Source organism: Anser cygnoides, chromosome 5 (assembly GCF_040182565.1).
Source record: "Anser cygnoides isolate HZ-2024a breed goose chromosome 5, Taihu_goose_T2T_genome, whole genome shotgun sequence".
Taxonomy (NCBI): domain Eukaryota; kingdom Metazoa; phylum Chordata; class Aves; order Anseriformes; family Anatidae; genus Anser; species Anser cygnoides.
Window position 1 is genome coordinate 13,898,842 of NC_089877.1, and position 19,480 is coordinate 13,918,321.

At 47.1% G+C, this 19,480-nt stretch overlaps 1 protein-coding gene across 3 annotated transcripts in view; it reads right to left on the bottom strand.

Moving 5' to 3' along the window:
* Positions 1-3,441: 3,441 nt before the first annotated feature.
* Positions 3,442-19,480, bottom strand: part of CD82 (CD82 molecule) — a 35,661-nt gene continuing 19,622 nt past the window's right edge. For all 3 annotated transcript variants that reach the window (XM_066997234.1, XM_048055154.2, XM_066997235.1), the window contains exons 3-9: positions 18,100-18,172; positions 15,366-15,490; positions 14,703-14,777; positions 8,576-8,680; positions 6,545-6,727; positions 6,220-6,303; positions 3,442-5,650 (exon numbers count right to left, since the gene is read on the bottom strand). In XM_066997234.1, coding sequence (XP_066853335.1) covers positions 5,573-5,650; positions 6,220-6,303; positions 6,545-6,727; positions 8,576-8,680; positions 14,703-14,777; positions 15,366-15,490; positions 18,100-18,172 — 723 coding nt within the window. In that variant the 3' untranslated portion in view covers positions 3,442-5,572. The remainder of the gene's footprint in view (positions 5,651-6,219; positions 6,304-6,544; positions 6,728-8,575; positions 8,681-14,702; positions 14,778-15,365; positions 15,491-18,099; positions 18,173-19,480) is intronic.

Below are 19,480 nucleotides of genomic sequence, written 5' to 3' on the forward strand. Positions count from 1 at the left end.
ATATAGGTGCAAGACAATTCCAAACCTGGTGACCAGTTCCTAACCTGGTGACCATTTCAACACCACTCACAGAACAAAGAGCAGTATCAACACAACCTCTGAGCTGCTGCCATTGCTCAAACCAACCTTGTGAACAAATGGGAGTTAATATCACCTGGAGCCTATGGGATGAAAGGGAAACGCTCTTTTTTCTTTAGTTTTCTAGAGATGGGACCTGTTGTAGTTACAAGTCTTACGTCATACAAGCCTTATGAGGAGCGGCTGAGGGAGCTGGGGTTGTTCAGCCTGGAGAAGAGGAGGCTCAGGGGAGACCTCATCGCTCTCTATAGGTACCTTAAAGGAGGCTGTAAAGAGGTGGGGGTTGGTCTATTCTCCCACGTGCCTGGTGACAGGACGAGGGGGAATGGGCTAAAGTTGTGCCAGGGGAGGTTTAGGTTGGATATTAGGAAGAACTTCCTTACTGAAAGGGTTGTTAGGCACTGGAAAGGGCTGCCCAGGGAAGCGGTTGAGTCACCATCCCTGGAGGTCTTTAAGAGACGTTTAGATGTTGAGCTTAGTGATATGGTTTAGTGGAGGACTTGTTAGTATTAGGTAAGAGGTTGGACTGGATGATCTTGGAGGTCTCTTCCAACCTAGACGATTCTGTGATACAGAAGTAGGTTTCTAGATTTTCAGCTCAGCTCTGGACTGTTGTGGGCAGGCAAGTCACCTCATGATGCTGTAAGGGACATAAAGGAAAGACGACACCAAAGATAAGTCAAATTGAAGCAAATACCATCCTTGGGATCTAAAGCAGGATTTTCCCTCCCAGATTCCATGCTTGTTAGAGCATCCACATACAACTTTGAGCCTTATCCTTCTCTTAAATCCCTGTGTTAAATAGGTGTAACATTTTGCCTGGAGAAGTGAGAATACCTTTTCTCCAGATCCAGAGTATTGACTATTCCCTTAATCCCTCTCCACAAAAGCCAAACAGCACACACATCCCTGCCAATTATGTTATTAGGAGCTTAGAAGGGAGAAACCAGAAAATTCTTATGTACGAGAAGAAAGAATGTACGGCTAGGGTTATATAATCTACCTAGGCAAAGGCTGTTTCCCCTGTTTGGCAGAAGAGATTCTTACCACACGGCAAAAATTTGCAGGTGTTCTACCAGCACACCACTCCTAGAAACGGTTTACAATGACCAAACTATGCTTGCTAGCTTTACTAGTACCATTTTACCAATAGCTTTGGTTCACTGACAGCGTAGCTCTTGCTAGGAATGTTTTGCAAGCTTACAAATATTTGAGGACTTCCACGTTAGCAGATTTTGCACTGACAAGTTTTTAGCACCAACCTGGCTTAAGATCTCATTCAGAAATCCTGGCTGCCATCTGAGGTTTATTCTTTGTAATAAAAGGCCAGGGCTAGAGCCAAGAGTCTCAGAGGCTAATGGGTTAGAGCCAGACCATGAATAATTAAGGGTGTGTTCTGCATTTATGGCATTTAGTGGCAGCAACTGGCTGTGAAAATGCATTTGTGGGAATCCCATGGTCCTTGGGCTTTCCAGCAATGAGCCCCGATAGCTGCTGTTCCTCACCTTTCCCAGCCAAGGCAGTCTGACACCACCGCTTGCAGTCTGTCCATCAGCGACCAGAATTCAGCCTACTATCAAACTCATCTTCAATTCCTGAGCCAAGCCGGCCAGGACCAGCCACACCACCACATGTGGGAGAGCTGCAGAGACAAGAACAGCTGCTACACGTTACATTCGAGTACATGCCATGCAGAAACCATGACAAAGAACAAGATGCATTGTGACCTACAGACTTACCCATACTAACTCTAATGCAATTCCTCTTCTCTTTCCGGAAGGAAAAGTGCCTCACGGGAAGAATTATAGCAGCTTCCGAGTTCCTCGTGATTATGCAGAACGAAGAATGTCACCAGTTCATTACCAGGGGCCTTACTTCAGGCCACAGGGAGGTCACAACTATACTCATACAATATTAATTATTGGCCTGGGACAGCTATATAGCAGCTTGTTCGTTACACACAAAATACTTCCATGTGCTGAGCTACTGCAGATGCTGGTTCTCTGGGTTTTACTAGACAAACATTGCAGCTCCTAAGAAGTCTGTGTGCTGCTCTGATTTCTAGCTCCAGCAGCAAACCTTTACCTTCAGAGATAAGCCAGGAGCCTGGCCCAAGATTCAAGTACACCTCAGGAGCAGCAGTAGGTTTTTTGCTCTCTGACAGCCTGAAGGCCTTTTTTTTTTTTTTTTTCTTCTCCTAGAGTGCTTTTTTGGGACACATTTTTGAGTATCATATCCCCTCCTAGCTTCCTCCCAACCTACCCTCCAAAGGAACTGAAGATGAGGGGAAACAAGAAAAAGATGGGGACAAGAAACAAAGCAGCAGGAGAGGCTCCTTGTGCTATCTTCAACTTCCAGAGCTACTTCAGGCAGAAACCCCAGAAGTAAGCACAACCCATATACAGTAGAAGACATGCAGCAAAATATCCAACTGCGTGCTGCTCCAAGAGATGGAAGGGAAAATTATCCCTAAAATGCCAAGCAGGCAGCACAAATCGTTTATGAGAATACATTTGTAATTACAAGTTATTTTAGCTACCCTGCTGCCAGGAGTAACTAGGAGCAGAAGGAAGTGATCAGTGTCATCATCTCACCCCCCAAGGGACCAGTCAAGGCTGGTGATACGACAGCACTCGGGCTTGAGCTTTCTTGGTGGAACACCTCCCTCCAGTGGCCAAAGGCAAGTGGTTTCCACAGAGCTCAGGCAGCCGGGGGCCCAGCACAGCCTGAAGGAGCAAGTTCTGCTCCCAGATCAGACAGGTCAGTGCATCCTACTTGAGTCCAAGATCCATTCCAGCACCTCTTGCTCCATTTTGGCTGATCAGGGTAACTCGAGTCTTGACTTCAGACCAGTTGCCACCAGTGCTTACTGGGAGCACCCCAGCACACTTCATTCTCTGCAAATTTCACTCTGCTTTTTTGAACATCGAGGACTTGCATCACATTTAGTTGTTTTCTAAAGCAACAGCACAAGACTCCACAAGTCTGGTTGAATTCCACTCTTCAAATATGGAGATCGCTTAGCCTAGGAGATAGCAGGTAATTCAAAGGAACTACCACCAAGCTCACCCTCAGACAGACATACTTCATACAGACATACTTCCTAAAACAAGGCAAAGTTTACCCTAGAACACAGCTAGGAAAATTGTCACCTCCCTCTGAGGGGCAGTATTTTCATAGCCCACACGAATCTTACCCACAGACTGCAGAGGAACTTCTGAAGACCTCAGAGCATAATGGTACATGCTTCCTGCTTTTTGACAGGGCCTTTGCGACTTCGAACAAACAAGGCGCTAGTGATTTGCATGTAAAGCAGAAGAGGACAGACAGGAAGCAAGGAGAAACCACTACAATGCACAAGACTTAGCCAGAGTATATTTTTTATTTTTTTTAATCAAAGTCTTTATTACAGAAATAATCACCCTCTAGACTTTTACATCTGTACATGCATTTCTTCCAGTCGGAAGATGTTGCTAAAAACAGACAAAAAACAAAAATAGGAAACCCAGCATGGGCTTCTTTTTACTTGCTGCTCAGCATTGGCATCTGTAACTTAACAAGAATCTTACAAATAAGAACACGTTAGAGAATAGACTTTATACTATGGAAGCTAGCAAGCTTTACTGCTACAAAAGGTGCCTTCTGCTATAGCAAAGGTCAGCTGGAGGGGTCTGTGCAAGAGAGGGCAGGAGTCTCAGAATAGCAAAGCCTTATCAGACCTCCAAAAAAAAAATATCAGTTGCCCAGTCATATTTACTCTTCCCAGTCACCACTGAGTCCAGACATAAGGACACTGCAGGGACCCACTGCTGGGGCTCTGTTCCCCTGCACGGGCCTTTCTTGCCAGAAGGGAAGTTGAGTGGGTAGGGAAGCCATGCCTTTGAACTGCTACTAGGGCTATTCCTACCAACCCCAGCCCTGACAAGAACAGGACTGACTGTCCTGGGGCCATTTCTGTAAGGCAAAGGCTCTCTTCACCACATACCTCGCATCACGTCTCGGGCAAGGACCATCCACTTCTCTCCTTCGCAGCTTCCTGCTGCCAAGGTATTTATTGCATGCATATGCAACTGCAGGAGATCTGTTGTGCCCAAGCCACCTCAAGGACTGAGGATTTCTGCCCAGCTCCCTTATTTAAGAAGTTGGGGTAGTTTTTCCATGCACATTTCTTAACTTTCTTGTGCTCTACACCACTCCTTGCTGCTGGCCACTGGCAGAAAGGAGTGAACAGCCCAGCCATGAAGTACACAAACCACCCAGCCTGCATGAATGTAAAACCAGCTCTTTCTCTGCTGCAGTGTTTACGCTCAAGGCCAGCCACTAGCAGTCATGGCTCCAGACCACAGTGGAGTCAGAAGACTGGACAACTGAAAATAAAAGCAGTTTATCCTTGCATCCAAACTACAGAACCTAAACTGGGCACTGGTAGCAGTGATATCTCCAATATACAATGCCTGCAATCCAGTCAGATCCCTCCATACTCGTTATTAAAAAACAGTTAACACTTCATGTTCATAACAGGGGCGGGGGGGGGAAGAATCCAGTTAACCATAACCTCTACAAAAGTTGGAAACCCAAGAATGCAACTAGCAGAGCCAGCCTGGGGCTGAGTCTACACAATGCAGCAGTCTCTGAAGTGCCTCCAGGCTGACAGGAGCCTGAAAAGCAGTGCTAGAAGTGGAGGAAGAAAAAGAGAGGCAGATGGGAGAAACTGAAAGCATCAGACCCAGAACCCAAGGGACCCATTCCAAAAGCAGCTGAGCACCACCACCGCAATCTGCCAGGCCACACTAGGAACAGGTTGGCTTGGCTCTCTCCCAGTGGCTCGTCACACTCAAGGGGAAGAGCTCCACTGAAGGCAAGGCTTGGCGGGCTCCAGATGCAGGAGAAGTGATTATGAGGGTAGTGCTCAATAGCTGAGATGAGAGTCTAGGTTGGAAGATGCACGGTAGAAGCAGAATCAGGTTAATCACAAGGAACAAGGCCTATAAAGCACAACTAGTTACCAACACCACATCAGTGAAGCAGGTAAAGATACCAAAGCACTGGAATCTCAACAGCAACCCTGACTCACGGGACAAAAGGAAAGTATTTCTTTTGGGGGAGAAGGGAAAGATGTGGGAGAATAGAAAGGGGAATAGTTACTGTATGTTAGGCCAAGTGGATTGTAGAATTGAGATATGAATAGGATATTTAACATGGAGCAGGCAGCAAAAGCATTGTCCCCTCAGGTTAATCAGGTGTCTCATGTGATGTGAGACATTTAAGTTCTGCTTCGTGAAGTAGAAATAATCCAGAGGCAGGATGCAGGTAGCCCAAGGGCCCTATTGCCAGAAGATCAGGCTGTATTGCAACTCTAATAGTTCTTAGCAGAGTGGTATCAGAAATAGGATGTCACAGGAATAATGGTCAATGGTTGGACAGTCTGGGTGCGAGGCAGGAATGTTCTGTTTGTTCCTTTCTCTGTGGTGCCGTAGCTCTGGAGTCAGCAAACTCAAGACTTGGGCACTTTGGTGTAGTCTTCACTGTGTATGTTCTTGCAGAGTGAAATGGACAGTATCATCCCCAGCAGCTGGAATGAGTAATAAAGAATGGTAAGTCAGTCAGCAACCAAAGACAATAAGGCGGGAAGAAAGGGCGGTACAGGGGAGCAGAATACAGGGGTTTCCTTTTAATGGCACCACTCAGGTGAACAGAGTTGACCCAGCATACAAGGAAAATCCAATAATCAGGATGACAAAAATATTTTACTGCAAAAATACATGCCTTCATCTATAATCTATACTATGGGCTTTCTAAGGCAAAAGGTGGGATTTCACCAGTGGGGTGTTGCTTGTTGATTCACTGCATGCATAGCCAGGAAGAATGAGAGGAGTGCCAAACAAAGCAGCAGGAACCACAAGTAGACAGGGCTTAATCCAGTCAAGGCAAGGAACAGTTTAAAGCTCCAGACAGACAACATCAAGAGCTAGAACTGCACTGCCATCAAGTGAGGTGTCTATTATTAAAAACAGAAGTTGTCTCTGCATTAAACCAGGTGTCTACTACTAAAAAAAAACAACAAAAATATACAATAGCTTTGCCTTTGAAAGAATATGCATAGGAGGACAGGGTATGATCACCTATCAGGGAGTGACTTACCTCTATAACAGCAACACCTGTGCAGACCCCAAGAATGATACCAAGGTTGTCCTTCAACCACTGCTGTACCCCATCCACGCAACCCTATGGAGAAATTATGGTCACAGGGGAAAGCAGAAATCTAAGTATTTCAGGATTAAACGTCTATAACACATCTCTTCTCCTGCATGCACAGATTATCCCAGTTACATGCTATACCAAATCTCACAGTAGAAATTTGTCACCCTGTTCACTAGAGTGAAAAACATTCTCCAAAATAATTTCCAGAGGAGTAAGGACAATGCGACTTCAGCAAAGGCTTCATGCGCACCAGACGTTCACTCACCTGCTCATGAACAGGCCAGGCATACGGTGCAGTGCTGTTCGATGGGCCATCCAGGTTACAGAAACCTGTATTTTCAGGTTTCACCTCGACACTGCAGGAGCAGGGATACTGAAGCATGCTTTCGTTTTTAAGAATCTTATTATTTTCCCAGTCCTTTGCTCCATCCCAGCCACAGCAGAAGATCTAATAAGCAAAGAGAGCACTGTAGTCATACAATTCACACTGGTAACACGCTGCATGTGAAAACAAACAGGAAGTAGGGGCAGGCAAACACAGAGCAAGAACTTTTCAGCATCTGGTTCCTAGTTTCAAGGTACCATTCAGGTTAGCTTTGGCCCCCATGACACACCAGCAGCCGGCCACCACACGGTGGCGTGGACATGCTGCCAAACCCCAGCGAGTTACAACTAACTTGCACCCGCCTGGCTGCAGTTTGGGACTGGCTGGAAGACGAGATGAGGAAAGTTTTCCATCCGAAGAGACGTTTACATTCCTATACCCCCACGTGATAAAACTGCAGTGCTGTAGGGGAAAGCGCATCAGGAAGTCCAGCAAAGACTGCGATCTCATCTGTAACCACGTACCACCACGCAAGCACGGGGAACCAGAGCAGAGGCTATCAAACTTGAGGTGGAAGTTAAGGAAAAAACCCTCCGCTCAGAAGGGAAATGTAATGTTTCAGTCTCACATAACGTACAGGAGAGTGGAGGTACTAACAGCTGAACACCCACACCAGGATTAGCAACTGGTTTCCGAACAAGTGTTGAAAATCCAGCCTCCAGGAGGAGCTACCTCCGCCTCACAGAGATCTGGACTTTAACGCCCGTCACTGGTTGACAGAACAACTCCCCCCAGCCCCTTTCAAATGCAAACTCTAGTGTATGAGGGGAACTGGATTTCTAACACTCCACTCCTCCAACAAAACTTTTTTTCTTCTGCTCCTACATAAAAAATGTAGGATCCTTTCTCTGTAGTAAGCTCAGCCTTCTCCTGATTCCTCTACAGGAAGCTGCAAGTACAGTGATAAAACATGAACAAATCTTTCTCCAAGGAGGAGGAGTATTGTAGATCAGTGTTTTGCAGTAAGGAACAGAAGAAAAATGCTATTATTTGTACTCATTACACATCAGTCCCATGCTGGTCATGTATTTAACCACAACAGCCAGCCAGCTCTCAAGCTTGTGGTTTGGCAGCAAGCAGCTATCATGACTCCAGTGTGGCTCAAGGCTGACCTAGTTGCTCAAGCACTGACCCTGATGCTAAAGCAGGAATCATGGGCAGTTGGATGGCTCCCAAGACCGCTGACACTTGCAAAGGAGCTGTCACAGTACGCAGGCAACCCACACCAAGTAGTAAAGCAGCCAGTGCTGTTGACTTGCCTAGCAATAAGCTAGGGATTTTACTTGCTACAAAAACAGCATGCACTGTGACTTTCACGCAGACTGAGGCATTCTGGAGACACCACAGATGAAGGGCAGAAGTGTTGGTGTGCTGTTTGCTACACCAGACACATTGGGCTTTGCTGCCAATACTAGCTAGTCCTAACAACCAGCACGCAGGAGTGGTTCAGGGTCTCACCTTGCACTAGCAAGTGAGACAGTTTTCTAGTATGCAGACACCAGATATCACAGGCAGCTTCAGAGATCAGACAAATCAGTGTGCCGTAGTGCTATCCAGCAGTCGAGTATGCTAGAAATGTAGCTTTTAAAGACATCTAATGGGTGTGTATCAAAGAGGCTTGCACACTTAAGTTAAGTGGTACAGGAGATGGTTGCTGTCCATCACCAAGAAACACTGATAGACTATGGGCTACAGGGGAACCTTTGGAGGTTGATAACATCGAGGAATGGATGTGAGCACTGGTAACCTAAACACATAGAACTGGAAAGATATGACAAACATGACAAAGGATCGAGAATCACTGTTAGGCCTCTTGCAATACCTGCTTCCCTGTCCTCAGCCTAGTTTTAAAGGCCATTTGCTGCACTGGCAAAACAGCACATTACCGTTTCTCACTGCAACTTGTCTCACCTGTTTCTGCACATAGTCCCACGCGTCTTGTAAGTTCTTATCACCATTCGAAGGGTCATAATCTACAATCAGCTGCTGGACTATTTTGGACAACTCATCTTTCAGCTGGTAAAGAAAAAAAACGGCAGGAGAGTTAGATTAGTCAATTCCTTGTAGTCTCTTTTTGGGGGGCGTTGGGTACATGACATTCCTCTTCATCAGCTGTGTTAGTCCTACTGTGAGTCTGCCTCTCCCATAGCAAGGAACACGGGCTCATCACAGTCATGGGTGTTGAAACGCTTTGCTTTACTTTAGGCTCCAGTGAACGAGGCTAGAGCAAAGACACGAACTGCAGATGGAGATTATAAGCGCTATAAAAGAAAAGTGGAATGATTAGTAGCTTCTGCTTAGCCCTTTTCTAAAGGATCTGAAGGAGACAGTAATAGGTGCTCAGACTATAACACTTCCACAGTACAGCCATTTTTAAGTTGCAGCAAAAAGACAGATTCTTATTTCCCAATAATTTTATTGCTGTTTGTAATTGGCACATAAGCAATAAGGAGAAAAGCAACCAGACAGTGGAAAATCCCCCAGACTGACCTTGAAATATCTTGCTCTGCAGCCTTGTCTACGCTTTTGAGAACAGGTGATAAATATGATCAACAAGATGAAATACAAAATGGGTTTACCAACATAAAAATCCCACTATGGTGACCAGATGGTATTTGTTGCTGAGAATTTTTTTTCCAGGCAGAAGTAAACAAAACAAATCCACCCCAGCTTTCAATGATGTATGGCCTGCTGCTGCATAAGAGGGAAGTTGTTCTGGAGAAAGTGAGTTAATACAAAGTCCCATTTCCTCCACCAATCAGTTACTTCAGGTTTATTGAGTGGATGAGAGACTGCTACTCTGGTTCCTCAGAAGCTGAAGCTTGGAATAAACTCCTTCCTGTTCTGACTAACACATTACGTTTGTTACAGTGTTGTTAAGAAGCACTTCTGATGCACAGAGAAGTCCAGGCATCAGACTGAGCAATCATACAACCCCTTAAAACCGGAATAGAAAGGGAAGTAAATATTTCTCACAGCAAAGCAAAGCCATGAAGTCATTGGCAAATAAATGTTACAGTGTATGGAAGACAACTGAAAGTCTCCCACAAAAAACTTGGGATTCATGGTGACCACAAAAAAGGTGAACAAAAACCCCAGCCTACAGGCTTCAGTGATACAGAGTCAGGGAACAGAAACAGGTGGCCTAGTATGCATCAGGAAAATCCTTCCATAAGAGAGAGAGGAAAATAGCAGAACAAATATACAAAGCACAAACTGCATTTCTTCAGAAATGTTATATGCAGCTTGAGTCACTAATATTAAAAAAAAAAGAAGTCAGCTGCTACCAAGTAACAGGTACAAATAAGGGGATACATGTACACAGCCTCACTCCTGAAGGGAAGCTAAGACAGCAGCTTTGCTAAGTCCTTGTGCAGGCACAGAGAAGGACTACGAACCCGATGAGCAATAGGGAAACAGAACAAAGTATGGTTATCTGGCAGGACACAGGCCGAACAACTGCTGCCTGCCACAGGTGAGACAGAGGGGAAGGATCAGTGCAAGGTGAAAGACCACGCTACCCTGTGGACTCATAGGCAATGTATTCCTAACCTTGTGCTGCAAACGAGACTGATCTAGGATCTCAGCCACTGCAGTTTGTCTCCCGTACAGCCGAGGCCCTTTGCTGCCTCTCGGGGAAGGTCTGTGTCACTCAGCTGCTGTACGTATGCATCTGGGTTTTTTGGCATACAGCTGGTGGAAACTTCCCTTTTTCACAAGGTATTGATCTACCTCTCCCCAAACTCCTACAGCTGCTGCTTCTGTATTGAGACAGCAAGTACTACATCTGTCTGAACTGCCCACTAACAGTCTAATCACAAAATGACCCCTTCACCCCCATCCCTTGTCCAGAGAGATTTACAGCACCCCTCAGTTTGATGAGAGGTGCAAGCTACCACCCAGCAGGCTCCTCAACCTTCTTCCTCCCACCTCACTCTGGAGGTCTTCCCAGCCACCCTGTACACAGGGGACAGCTAACGCAGCCGTCACTGTTACGGACAGACCCAGATCACAAATGACTGGAGAGAAGCATCATTAGATGTCTTGAGGAATGGGACACAGTTAGATCAGCCCAAGCACTGGGATGCTTCCACCCCTGTGCGCTACCTTTTTGTCTGTAGTGCTTCAGTATACTTCAGGTCAGTGTAAAAGGTTTTCCTCTTTCGTCCTGCTGTTAAGCACTGCAAATGACTACGGCAAACCCAAGACAGCAACAGAAAGCAGTGCCTGCTGTTAGAGGGAAGCTTCAGGCCGTGGCTCATTCACTTGTTACACCAGCAATTCTTCCTTGGAGACTTGAGCACAGCTCACGGGGATCAGCTACGTCAGGCCAGACAGATGGGAGCTGCGTGACCTTCCTTCTCATGATGTCTGACTCTTCCTCTTTTAATTACTTAGCTTCCCCTTTTCCTTCCCTTCAAATCAAGGCAGCCTGACCTGGTTCCTACTAATGAGATTGGCCTCGGCTGCTGCCATAAGCCTCAGCAGCTACTGAACTCTGCGTTCCTACCCTCACCTCTGCTCGGCACGTAGGGAGGGAGGCAAGGAGAGATGGGGATGTCGTCCCACAGCCCGCTGGGCTGGTTGCTGTTAGGCCAGACGGAACCAAGGGTTGCTTCTGCCAGGATCCCAAGCAGAGCCTCTGTTCTCCATCCCAGGGCCATGCCACAAGCAGACACGGGGCCCGAGTTAGACATCCCCAAGTGCAGCTGTGTAGGAAGCTACATCTCCGCTCTTCCTATATTCTTACACGAGCATAGGCAAGGAGTCTTACAAACAGCTCTGGCTTCAAAAATGGAGGCATTTAAATGAAAGACAGACAGGGATTCTTAGGTGTTTTAGAAAGTAATTGGAGGAAGGGGGCTTATTACGCAAACAGCGGCACAGGTCTGAGAGCACACACAAAGACAGCTTGTTGGCGGGTTTAAGTGGCACAGCAGCCCAAGGGGGAAACAGGCACCTGCAGCTGAACGTCCTTCCGCACTCAGCATAGGGAAACAAAAAACAGCAAGCTAGAAAGGCATGCTGAACTTCGGCAGGCTTTCAACGCCTCTCTCGTCTTCACCCATTAAGGGTCTCTTGGGACACAGTGCTGCACTGAGCATGACTGCTCCAAAAAATTGCTACCTGTGCCCGGAGTCAGAAGGAATAACCCTACCGCCACACTGCAGGGGAGTCCAAAGCCTGGACACCAAAGCCAGGGAAATCCAGAAAGCAGCAGGGCTGTCAGTCTTCCCTCTCCCATGGGCTGACTGGAGAGGGAGAAAAACTGAGTGCCAGAGGCAAGAGCATGGGTCTTTGCTTCCAGCCTTCATCACAAAATGAATCATGCATGCTTCTTCCACTGTCAGACACCATCGATCATCTATCCCATCCCTCTGAGACTCAAGCAACATTCTTCCCCCAGCACATTTATTAGCATCTAGCCTGAAAGCAAAAACAGGCTCAAGAACCAGGAGGGGGCCCTCACCCCCAGTCCCTTCAGATCCTGAAACTAATGCGTACTCTGCAGCCCCCGGCAAGGCTGTTTGGTACAAACAATAGCTAGCAAGTAGGGCAATTCCCAAAAGGCCACCACTGCTCTCCTTTGCTCAGAGCATTCAGAGCCACACTGCAGAGAACCACATGAACTAGGCCAGAGGGATCTTGCCCAGGCTCTCGCAGGTTTAGAGAGGTGTGATCCTCAGGGAATGCCACACCACTGGTGAAACTTGTGATATTGCTATCACGTTGACCCTGAAAAAAACCCACCCCACCACAAAGTTTCAGTAGCTAAGTGATGTAGGGAAACAGATGTTCCTTCAACAACCTCCCAGCACGGGCAAGTACTGGGCAATTCCAGTCTGATGGGGCATTCCTACAGCCATGCCCCAAAGGGAGGCCCAACAGCACCCTTCCTGTCAGAGACTCAGCCTTTTACAGTTACACTAACTCTATTCCAGCATATTTTCATATGTCAGGGGTGGGGAAGGATTTTGATGTTGAAAGTAAACAGATTTCTCTGCAAAAACATCAACCCTGTTGTAAAGCCAGGGATATAGGCAAGCAAGTGAATCTGTGCAAGTAGCTATTAATCAAGAAGAGAACAGGTAGGGAGGAGCACAGCAACAGTCATCTCCTCTCCTCTTGTAGGAGAAATAAAGACTTCAGCAACAAGGAGAGGAGTATCATCACCTCGCTACAGTCTGGATCCAGGATTCTTTCCTCAACTCTTATTATTCCTTGTTTTACATCTAACCAACTTCCTGAAGAAAGAATGAAGAAACAAACATGAAGAACACAATGGACACCTAGGGATTAGATCCTGAGCAGTTTTCAGTCTACTTCACCGTGCCCTGTGCGGCCCTGGGATGACGTATACCAAGTGAAGCAGAGCAATATGCATAGCATCACTGAAGCGCAGCCACAAACCAACGTGAGAGGTTTCGGCCAACACCTTCCTGAAACAGTTTTTCTTAGTGTTTCGGGCAGGTACTTCAGAGGATCCCTGGAACAGAAGGGCTCTGGAAGAGCTTTTCCATAAATTATGTTCACTGAGGACGGAAGGGGTGCGTCTGATCAAAGCCCAGTTCTCCCTGCCATTCTGCTGGATCCGGACAAGCGATGGTCTCAGCCACGCTGGTATAAGGGCTGGGCAGAACAACCCTCAGTGCTTTCATTCTCACCCTGGTCTGAGTGAGGTACAAATGAAGACTTACAGCTGAAAAAATGGAATTTCCTAGAGTAAAGTAACAGCTGGAGGAGAAATACTGAGGAAGGTACAGAACCTCATAGTCTGGGAAGTCACATTTCCCCGGTGGCAGGGGAATGCCCATCTCCACACCTCCTCCTCTGCATTAGTCAGAGCTGTTGCAAGTCAGCAGCTTGTTTGAAGCTGAACTTTCCACAGCAGACAGCCAACGTTTCAGTTTCTCCTCCAGCTCCAGCCAGCCCAAAGAGCGAGCTATATTCGCACCCTGCTCGGCAAGGAACCCAGCCAACAGCCGCTCACAGCTACCGCAGCCGCTTGCACAAAGCTCACATCAGCTACACCGGGGCCGGCACCTTCCACCTCCCAGCCCCATCTGTAACTTCCTCTACCACCCACTGCCTGTGAACACCAGCAGAGACGTTGGTTTGGGACAAGAAAGCTCAGCATTGCAGGGGTATGGATACACAGTCAGGTGACGATGGACAGAGTCACCCAGAACTGGTACCAGAAACCTGCATGCCAGGACAGAAGCCAGAAGGGACACCACACTTATAACTTGCTCGCACTACGTAAATGTGTCTCTCAACGCATTCCTGACAGAGATCCACTTCAAGTTGTTAAACCGCTTGGCTTTAAGCTCAAATTGTAGTACAGGAACTGTCAGATACAAGGGATTGCTCTTGGGGAATGTTCTGGTTTCAGCTGGGACAGAGTTAGCACCGCAACAGCTACTAGGAAGAAAGCTGTTTTGGACTGAGGAGAACGCTGCTGCTAACACACCGCTGTTTCTGAGCAGAGCAGTGCTCACACAGGGCCAAGGACTTCTCAATTTCTCATGCTGTCCTGCCAGCGAGGAGGCTGGGGGTGCACCAGGAGCTGGGAGGGGACAGAGCCAGGACAGCTGGCCCACACGGGCCAAAGGGATGTCCCACACCACGTGGCGTCGTGCTGAACATGAAACTGGGGGAGCTGGACTGGGGGCCCATCAAGGCAGCAGTGATGACAACATGGTAATTACTGCTACTACACAGCCAAACAGCAGCTTGCAGCAGGATCAAGAGATGTGGTCAAAAGCCTTTCAGAATTTTTATCTATTAAAACTGTTCCCACTACTCAAAAATAAAGCCTGCATACCAAACGACCCTTCCTAATTCTTGAGAAAGTAGTGCTCCTGGGCCTAGCAGATGCAGGAAAAGTGTACAGCAAAGCTGCTAAGGTGGGCTGGAAGAAAGGAGAATCCAGTTATGCCTGCTAGCAGTACATTTGAGTTTGGAAGAGAGAATTTCCAGGTGTATCTTGTTCCCCTCAGACTAAGACCAAGGAAAACACACAGTAAGAAACACTCACCATGTCTTTCTGGAAGTAGATAACCAGCCCAGCAGCCACCTGAGTCATAAGGATCACCATGAGGCAGGTGAAGTACTGGAAACAAAAAGAGAAGAGAGGACCATTATCAATCAGCCTTTAGAAAGCCTGCACATAACACAATTTTTTCTGTATATGAGATGCTCTATTACCAGTCCACTCTGACCTCTCTTGGTTGAGCTCTGTCCACCTCCCTCCCAGGCCTCCACAGCCAGTGAACACTGAGACATTCCCAATGCCAGGACACACGGCGTGGCCATACCAAGCTTCATATATGTTATGTGCTCCGAATAAGCAGGAGTCAGTTAGCAGGCTGAGGGTTATGAAGCTAGCTTCACCTCATCCCTCACAGAGGGAAAATTTCGTATAGATGAAGCATTTGGAGAAAGGTCGTGACACACAGGACATTCCCAGTTAAGCCTCTCTCAACTCCTGCCCTTTCCACAGAAGCAGAACTGCTGCTGCAGAGGGTTGACTGTCAAGAATTTAACGTACACAGATAAAGAATTGGCTCTGAGTTGACCTGGCAGAAGTACTGTCCCCAAGGAGACCTGAGCCCCAGACTACAATCCAACAGATATGCTGGAAAGATTTCAAAGGGTGATCTAAAAAGGAGTATCTAAGAGACAGCATGAATTCTCTCACCAGAGCCAAGAGACATCGGATTTCATTGACGGCTCCAAGACAGCCCAGGAAGCCCATCAGCATGGTGAGAGCCCCAACACCGATGAGGATGTATGCACCACTCTTCAGGGAGGGAGATGAGGTCTCTGTAAGGGCCAGGACAGGGGAAAAAATTAACTACTGACAAATATAACGTCTGCCATCACCACCTAGAGATTTGTCTTTATATCCACATAATAGTCTGTCATCTACAAAGACCCTGTATGGAGGCATGTTGGACATTCAGACAGAAGGCAGCTTCTGTGTGTCTTTTGTTGAGGGAAGACTTTCAAAGCCAACCTGCAAGTCTCCATTATCTTATATCCTGGAGGACTCAAGGTAACTCCAAACAAGTGCACTCACTGCAGGCTGTTGCATAACCTGTGTATGACCCCTGCAAAGAGATGTTAATTCCAGGATCTAAACAAGGATCACACCCAAATTCTCTACTTTTACACATCCTTCTAGCTGTCTCCTGCTATTGTCTGGAATGACTGCACTCTCTCACGCAAAATATTACCTAGACTTAGCTGATAAAATGTTATTTCATATATGTTGAGGGGAGAGGACTGACAGTACCAGCATTTGGTACTGCAAGAAACAAAATTAAAAAGCTTTTACATCTGGGTTGGTCAGAGAATTATTTCTTGCAAAATAGGATTAGAGGAAGCTAGGCATTATGGCATAAAAGTCAAAAAGATACTATCTGGAAATATTAACCAGAAACCTCATTTATCATCAGACATTCTTAAACCTGTGAGTTGCACAGTGCAGGGGAATGGACAGTGATTAATAAAAATAATGTTCCTAGAGCATTTAGTTTCCTGGAAAGAACTCCTAAGAGACAAGCTTCCTCTGAGCTTCTCCAGAAATAGGTTAAAACAAGACAGTAACGTAATCCAGACTAATACTGTCATCCGATCCTGTCCCCTCTCCCCCCAAAAAACACCTTCCCACACTTCTGACATACACCAAAAGTGACCAGCTTCAAAACTTTTTCCCTACAACATGCTGAACAGAGGAAAGAGAGAAAGCAATTATCAAAAAACAGAACCAGATCTGTTTGCTGCACAGGTCAAACCAGACACTTCAGCCTTGATTCATTTCCAGGCCGGACTCTCCCTGCCTGGACATACGCCACAGGAACCAGGATGTTGCTCCCCTCCTCGCCACTCCTGGGACTCTCGCTGTGCAGGTTTGGTGGCGATACTGCAAAGCAGTTACAGAAGCAGCAGCCCTGCAGGTACATTCCTCTGGTTTTAGTGGCCTTCAGGAGACTACACTACTCCCTCACCCCAGATCTGCTTGGCCGTCACGCAAGCGTTCAGGTGCCTAGGCTGCTGAAAAGGAATCGCTTTGTCACCTTCTCATTATAAGAAAGAAAAAAAGGCATAGCCCTTCAGAGAAACCAGAGCGGCAGGGGGACAGAGGCCATGCTCAGGCTTCTCATCTGTGAGCTGTCCTGTCTTGCACCAGGCGGCTCCGCTGGCAAGACAGCTCCTGCCCTGCTTGCTGTGGCTCCGTGTTTTCCCCTGCGCTGGGCCGGCCGCCAAGGAGCACAAGCGGCCCCTTTGGCAGCAGGCTGGAAGGCCCTGCTGCAGAGCTGCCTCCGACACCGCACGGGCGCTAAGGCACAGGGAAGGAGAGGCAGGCATGGGAAAGGAAGCGAGGGGGCAGGGAGAAAGAGCTGAGGCTGGAAATTGCCAGGAAGGAAGCTAAATCCTCAAACGCTCTGTTAGCAGAGATTCTAGGTAAAATGGGAAGAAATGGAGCCAAACCCAGGGACTCTGCTCTGTGCCTTCACAAACAGCAGTGGCACCCATCGGCCTGGGGGAACAGCTGCTAGACCACTGGTACAGAACACTTCTCAAGTATGCATTTCAGTATGTTTCTGCATTAAGTATGTTTCTGCTCATACCTGCACTTTACTAACTGCCACCTGTGCTGGTAACTGTGCTTCTTGCCCTTTTAATGCTGCAGTATTAGCCAGATGCCACAGCACAACAAACAGAGCACACAGCAGTGTCCGGGTGTACTGGCATTAGTGCAGGCTTTCTCTCCACCCAGCACCTTCCAAAAGCAGGCCGTAGTGTTCAGCAGGACCCAGGAGATAAAGCCTTTTGCAGGATCAGCGTAGCTGGGAATCAGACTATGAATGCCATTACCGTTCGTTCCTTGGGTGAAAGATTTGGGGCTGCAAGCAGCATGCTCGCAGCCGTCCTGCAGCATCTGACACCAGTGACAGCAGTGGCAGTTCTGGAGGTACTAGCTATGAGTAACTAAACTTGTATGAAGCCCTGTCTAGGGAAAGCCACAGAGGAAGCAGAGTTTGTTGAAGACAGAGCTGAACTACTAATTTGGTGACAACCAGAGCTGTTATGAAAATACAGTGTGCAGTGAAAATAGGAGGAAATACTAGTCCTTAGGTTTAAGATGAAGTATATGGATTGCTGGGTGAAAAGGCAACGGGTGAGAAGGTCTCCGTCTGATCCTGCTGTTGCAATACACAAGACTAGGAGAAATGCTGTGTCTCCCGGGTTGCTCCCTTTCACCCTGTCCTTGCTAGGGTCTCATCTTGCTATAATACCATGTTACTGCTCAGGTCACAAAAGCTGCATAAAAGCATTGCCATCCCCAAGCTAAACAGTGGTCATGCAGAACTCTGGACTAGAATCAATTCAAAAAGGAGAAAGATGATAAAGAAATGTGGTCTTACGTAGAACCGCAATGAAACTGGTTTTGTCGGCCAAAATCCATATTCCAAAACCCAGGATCACAGCGCCCAGGATCTGAAAGAGTAAGAAAAAAAAAAGTATTTGTCTAAATTAATAAGCCAGGTATAAGAAGCAGCAGTCACCATTCTTCATATTTCCAGAGGAAAAACAACCATTCTTTTGCTGTTCCCACCCATCTCCCCCATGGTACTCCTCCCAACAAAAACAGGATTAGCATGACTCCAGGAAGAGAGCTTCAGCCAACTACACAGGAACCCCAGGTTCTGTTTGGCAGACCTTCACACCATATTTCAGTAGTACATGATGCATAAGGTGGAAGGTTTGAAACAGTCTGACGAGAAGATGCTGCTAGAACTTTGCACAAGGTAAGTTCAGAGTTCTTCTCTGAAGAACTGAAGAAGGTCAAGAACATCTATCATGTGATTTGAAACATTTTTTGCATAAAGAAATCCTTGACCGTATGGGACCAGGCTGGAAGCCAGCTGCCGAAGGATTAGATATCTGGCAGCTGGAACCTTCCCAGGAAGGAAATCTTGGGCTTGTCAGGCTCTGTTACGATGTTATGGCTCCAGCCCACAAAAATGCACAAAAACAGTAGCATTCACTTTGCATACAGGTTCCCATGAGCGAAGGGCTTTTCCTCTTCCAAAGCCAGGCTTAGGCATTTTGGCTTGTGACCTTACTGTATGCCAGAATACCTAAGCCCCTCAAGTACTCCAGCCAACACATCTTTCCACCAACACAGACTCCACTGTTGTGAAACATCAGCCACAGTCTCTGCCTCGCTCCCCGGTTTTATCTAGGGGAAGGATTAGTAGAGCAATATGCCCTGTGAGTACTCTGCTGAATCCAGACACTGAATTGAGAAGGCCAGAGGCGAGCTTTTGCATCTTGTTTTGAAGGAGGGGGCGTGGGTGGGGGAACATGCTGTTTCAGCTTCTAGGTATCACTGTACGTGGAGGTCACCCCAACTCCCCCATCAGGAGCAGAACACCATTAAACCATAATGAAGTCATCATGCTGGGAAGTCTAAGTCTGCAGGTTTGATAAGAAGCCAAGACTTGGGCCCTTCAGACAACTAAAACTTGTGAAGTATTGGAAACCACATGCACAAAGATCTAAAACTGAATAAACAGGGGAAGGACAAGGAGAGAAGTGAGGTGCTTCCAAAGGACATGAGCTGCAGGCAGTGGTTCTTCCACCAGCAGGGTTTCAGAACAGAATGAAGCAAAAAACTAAATAAATCAACAGGTCTGAAGAGATGGCAATCCTGTGCTTCGTCAGAGAGTGCTCAGACATTTGGGAGACAAGGAAAATGTCAAACCACCACCTGAAGCAGGCTGGCAGAGACAGCTATATGGC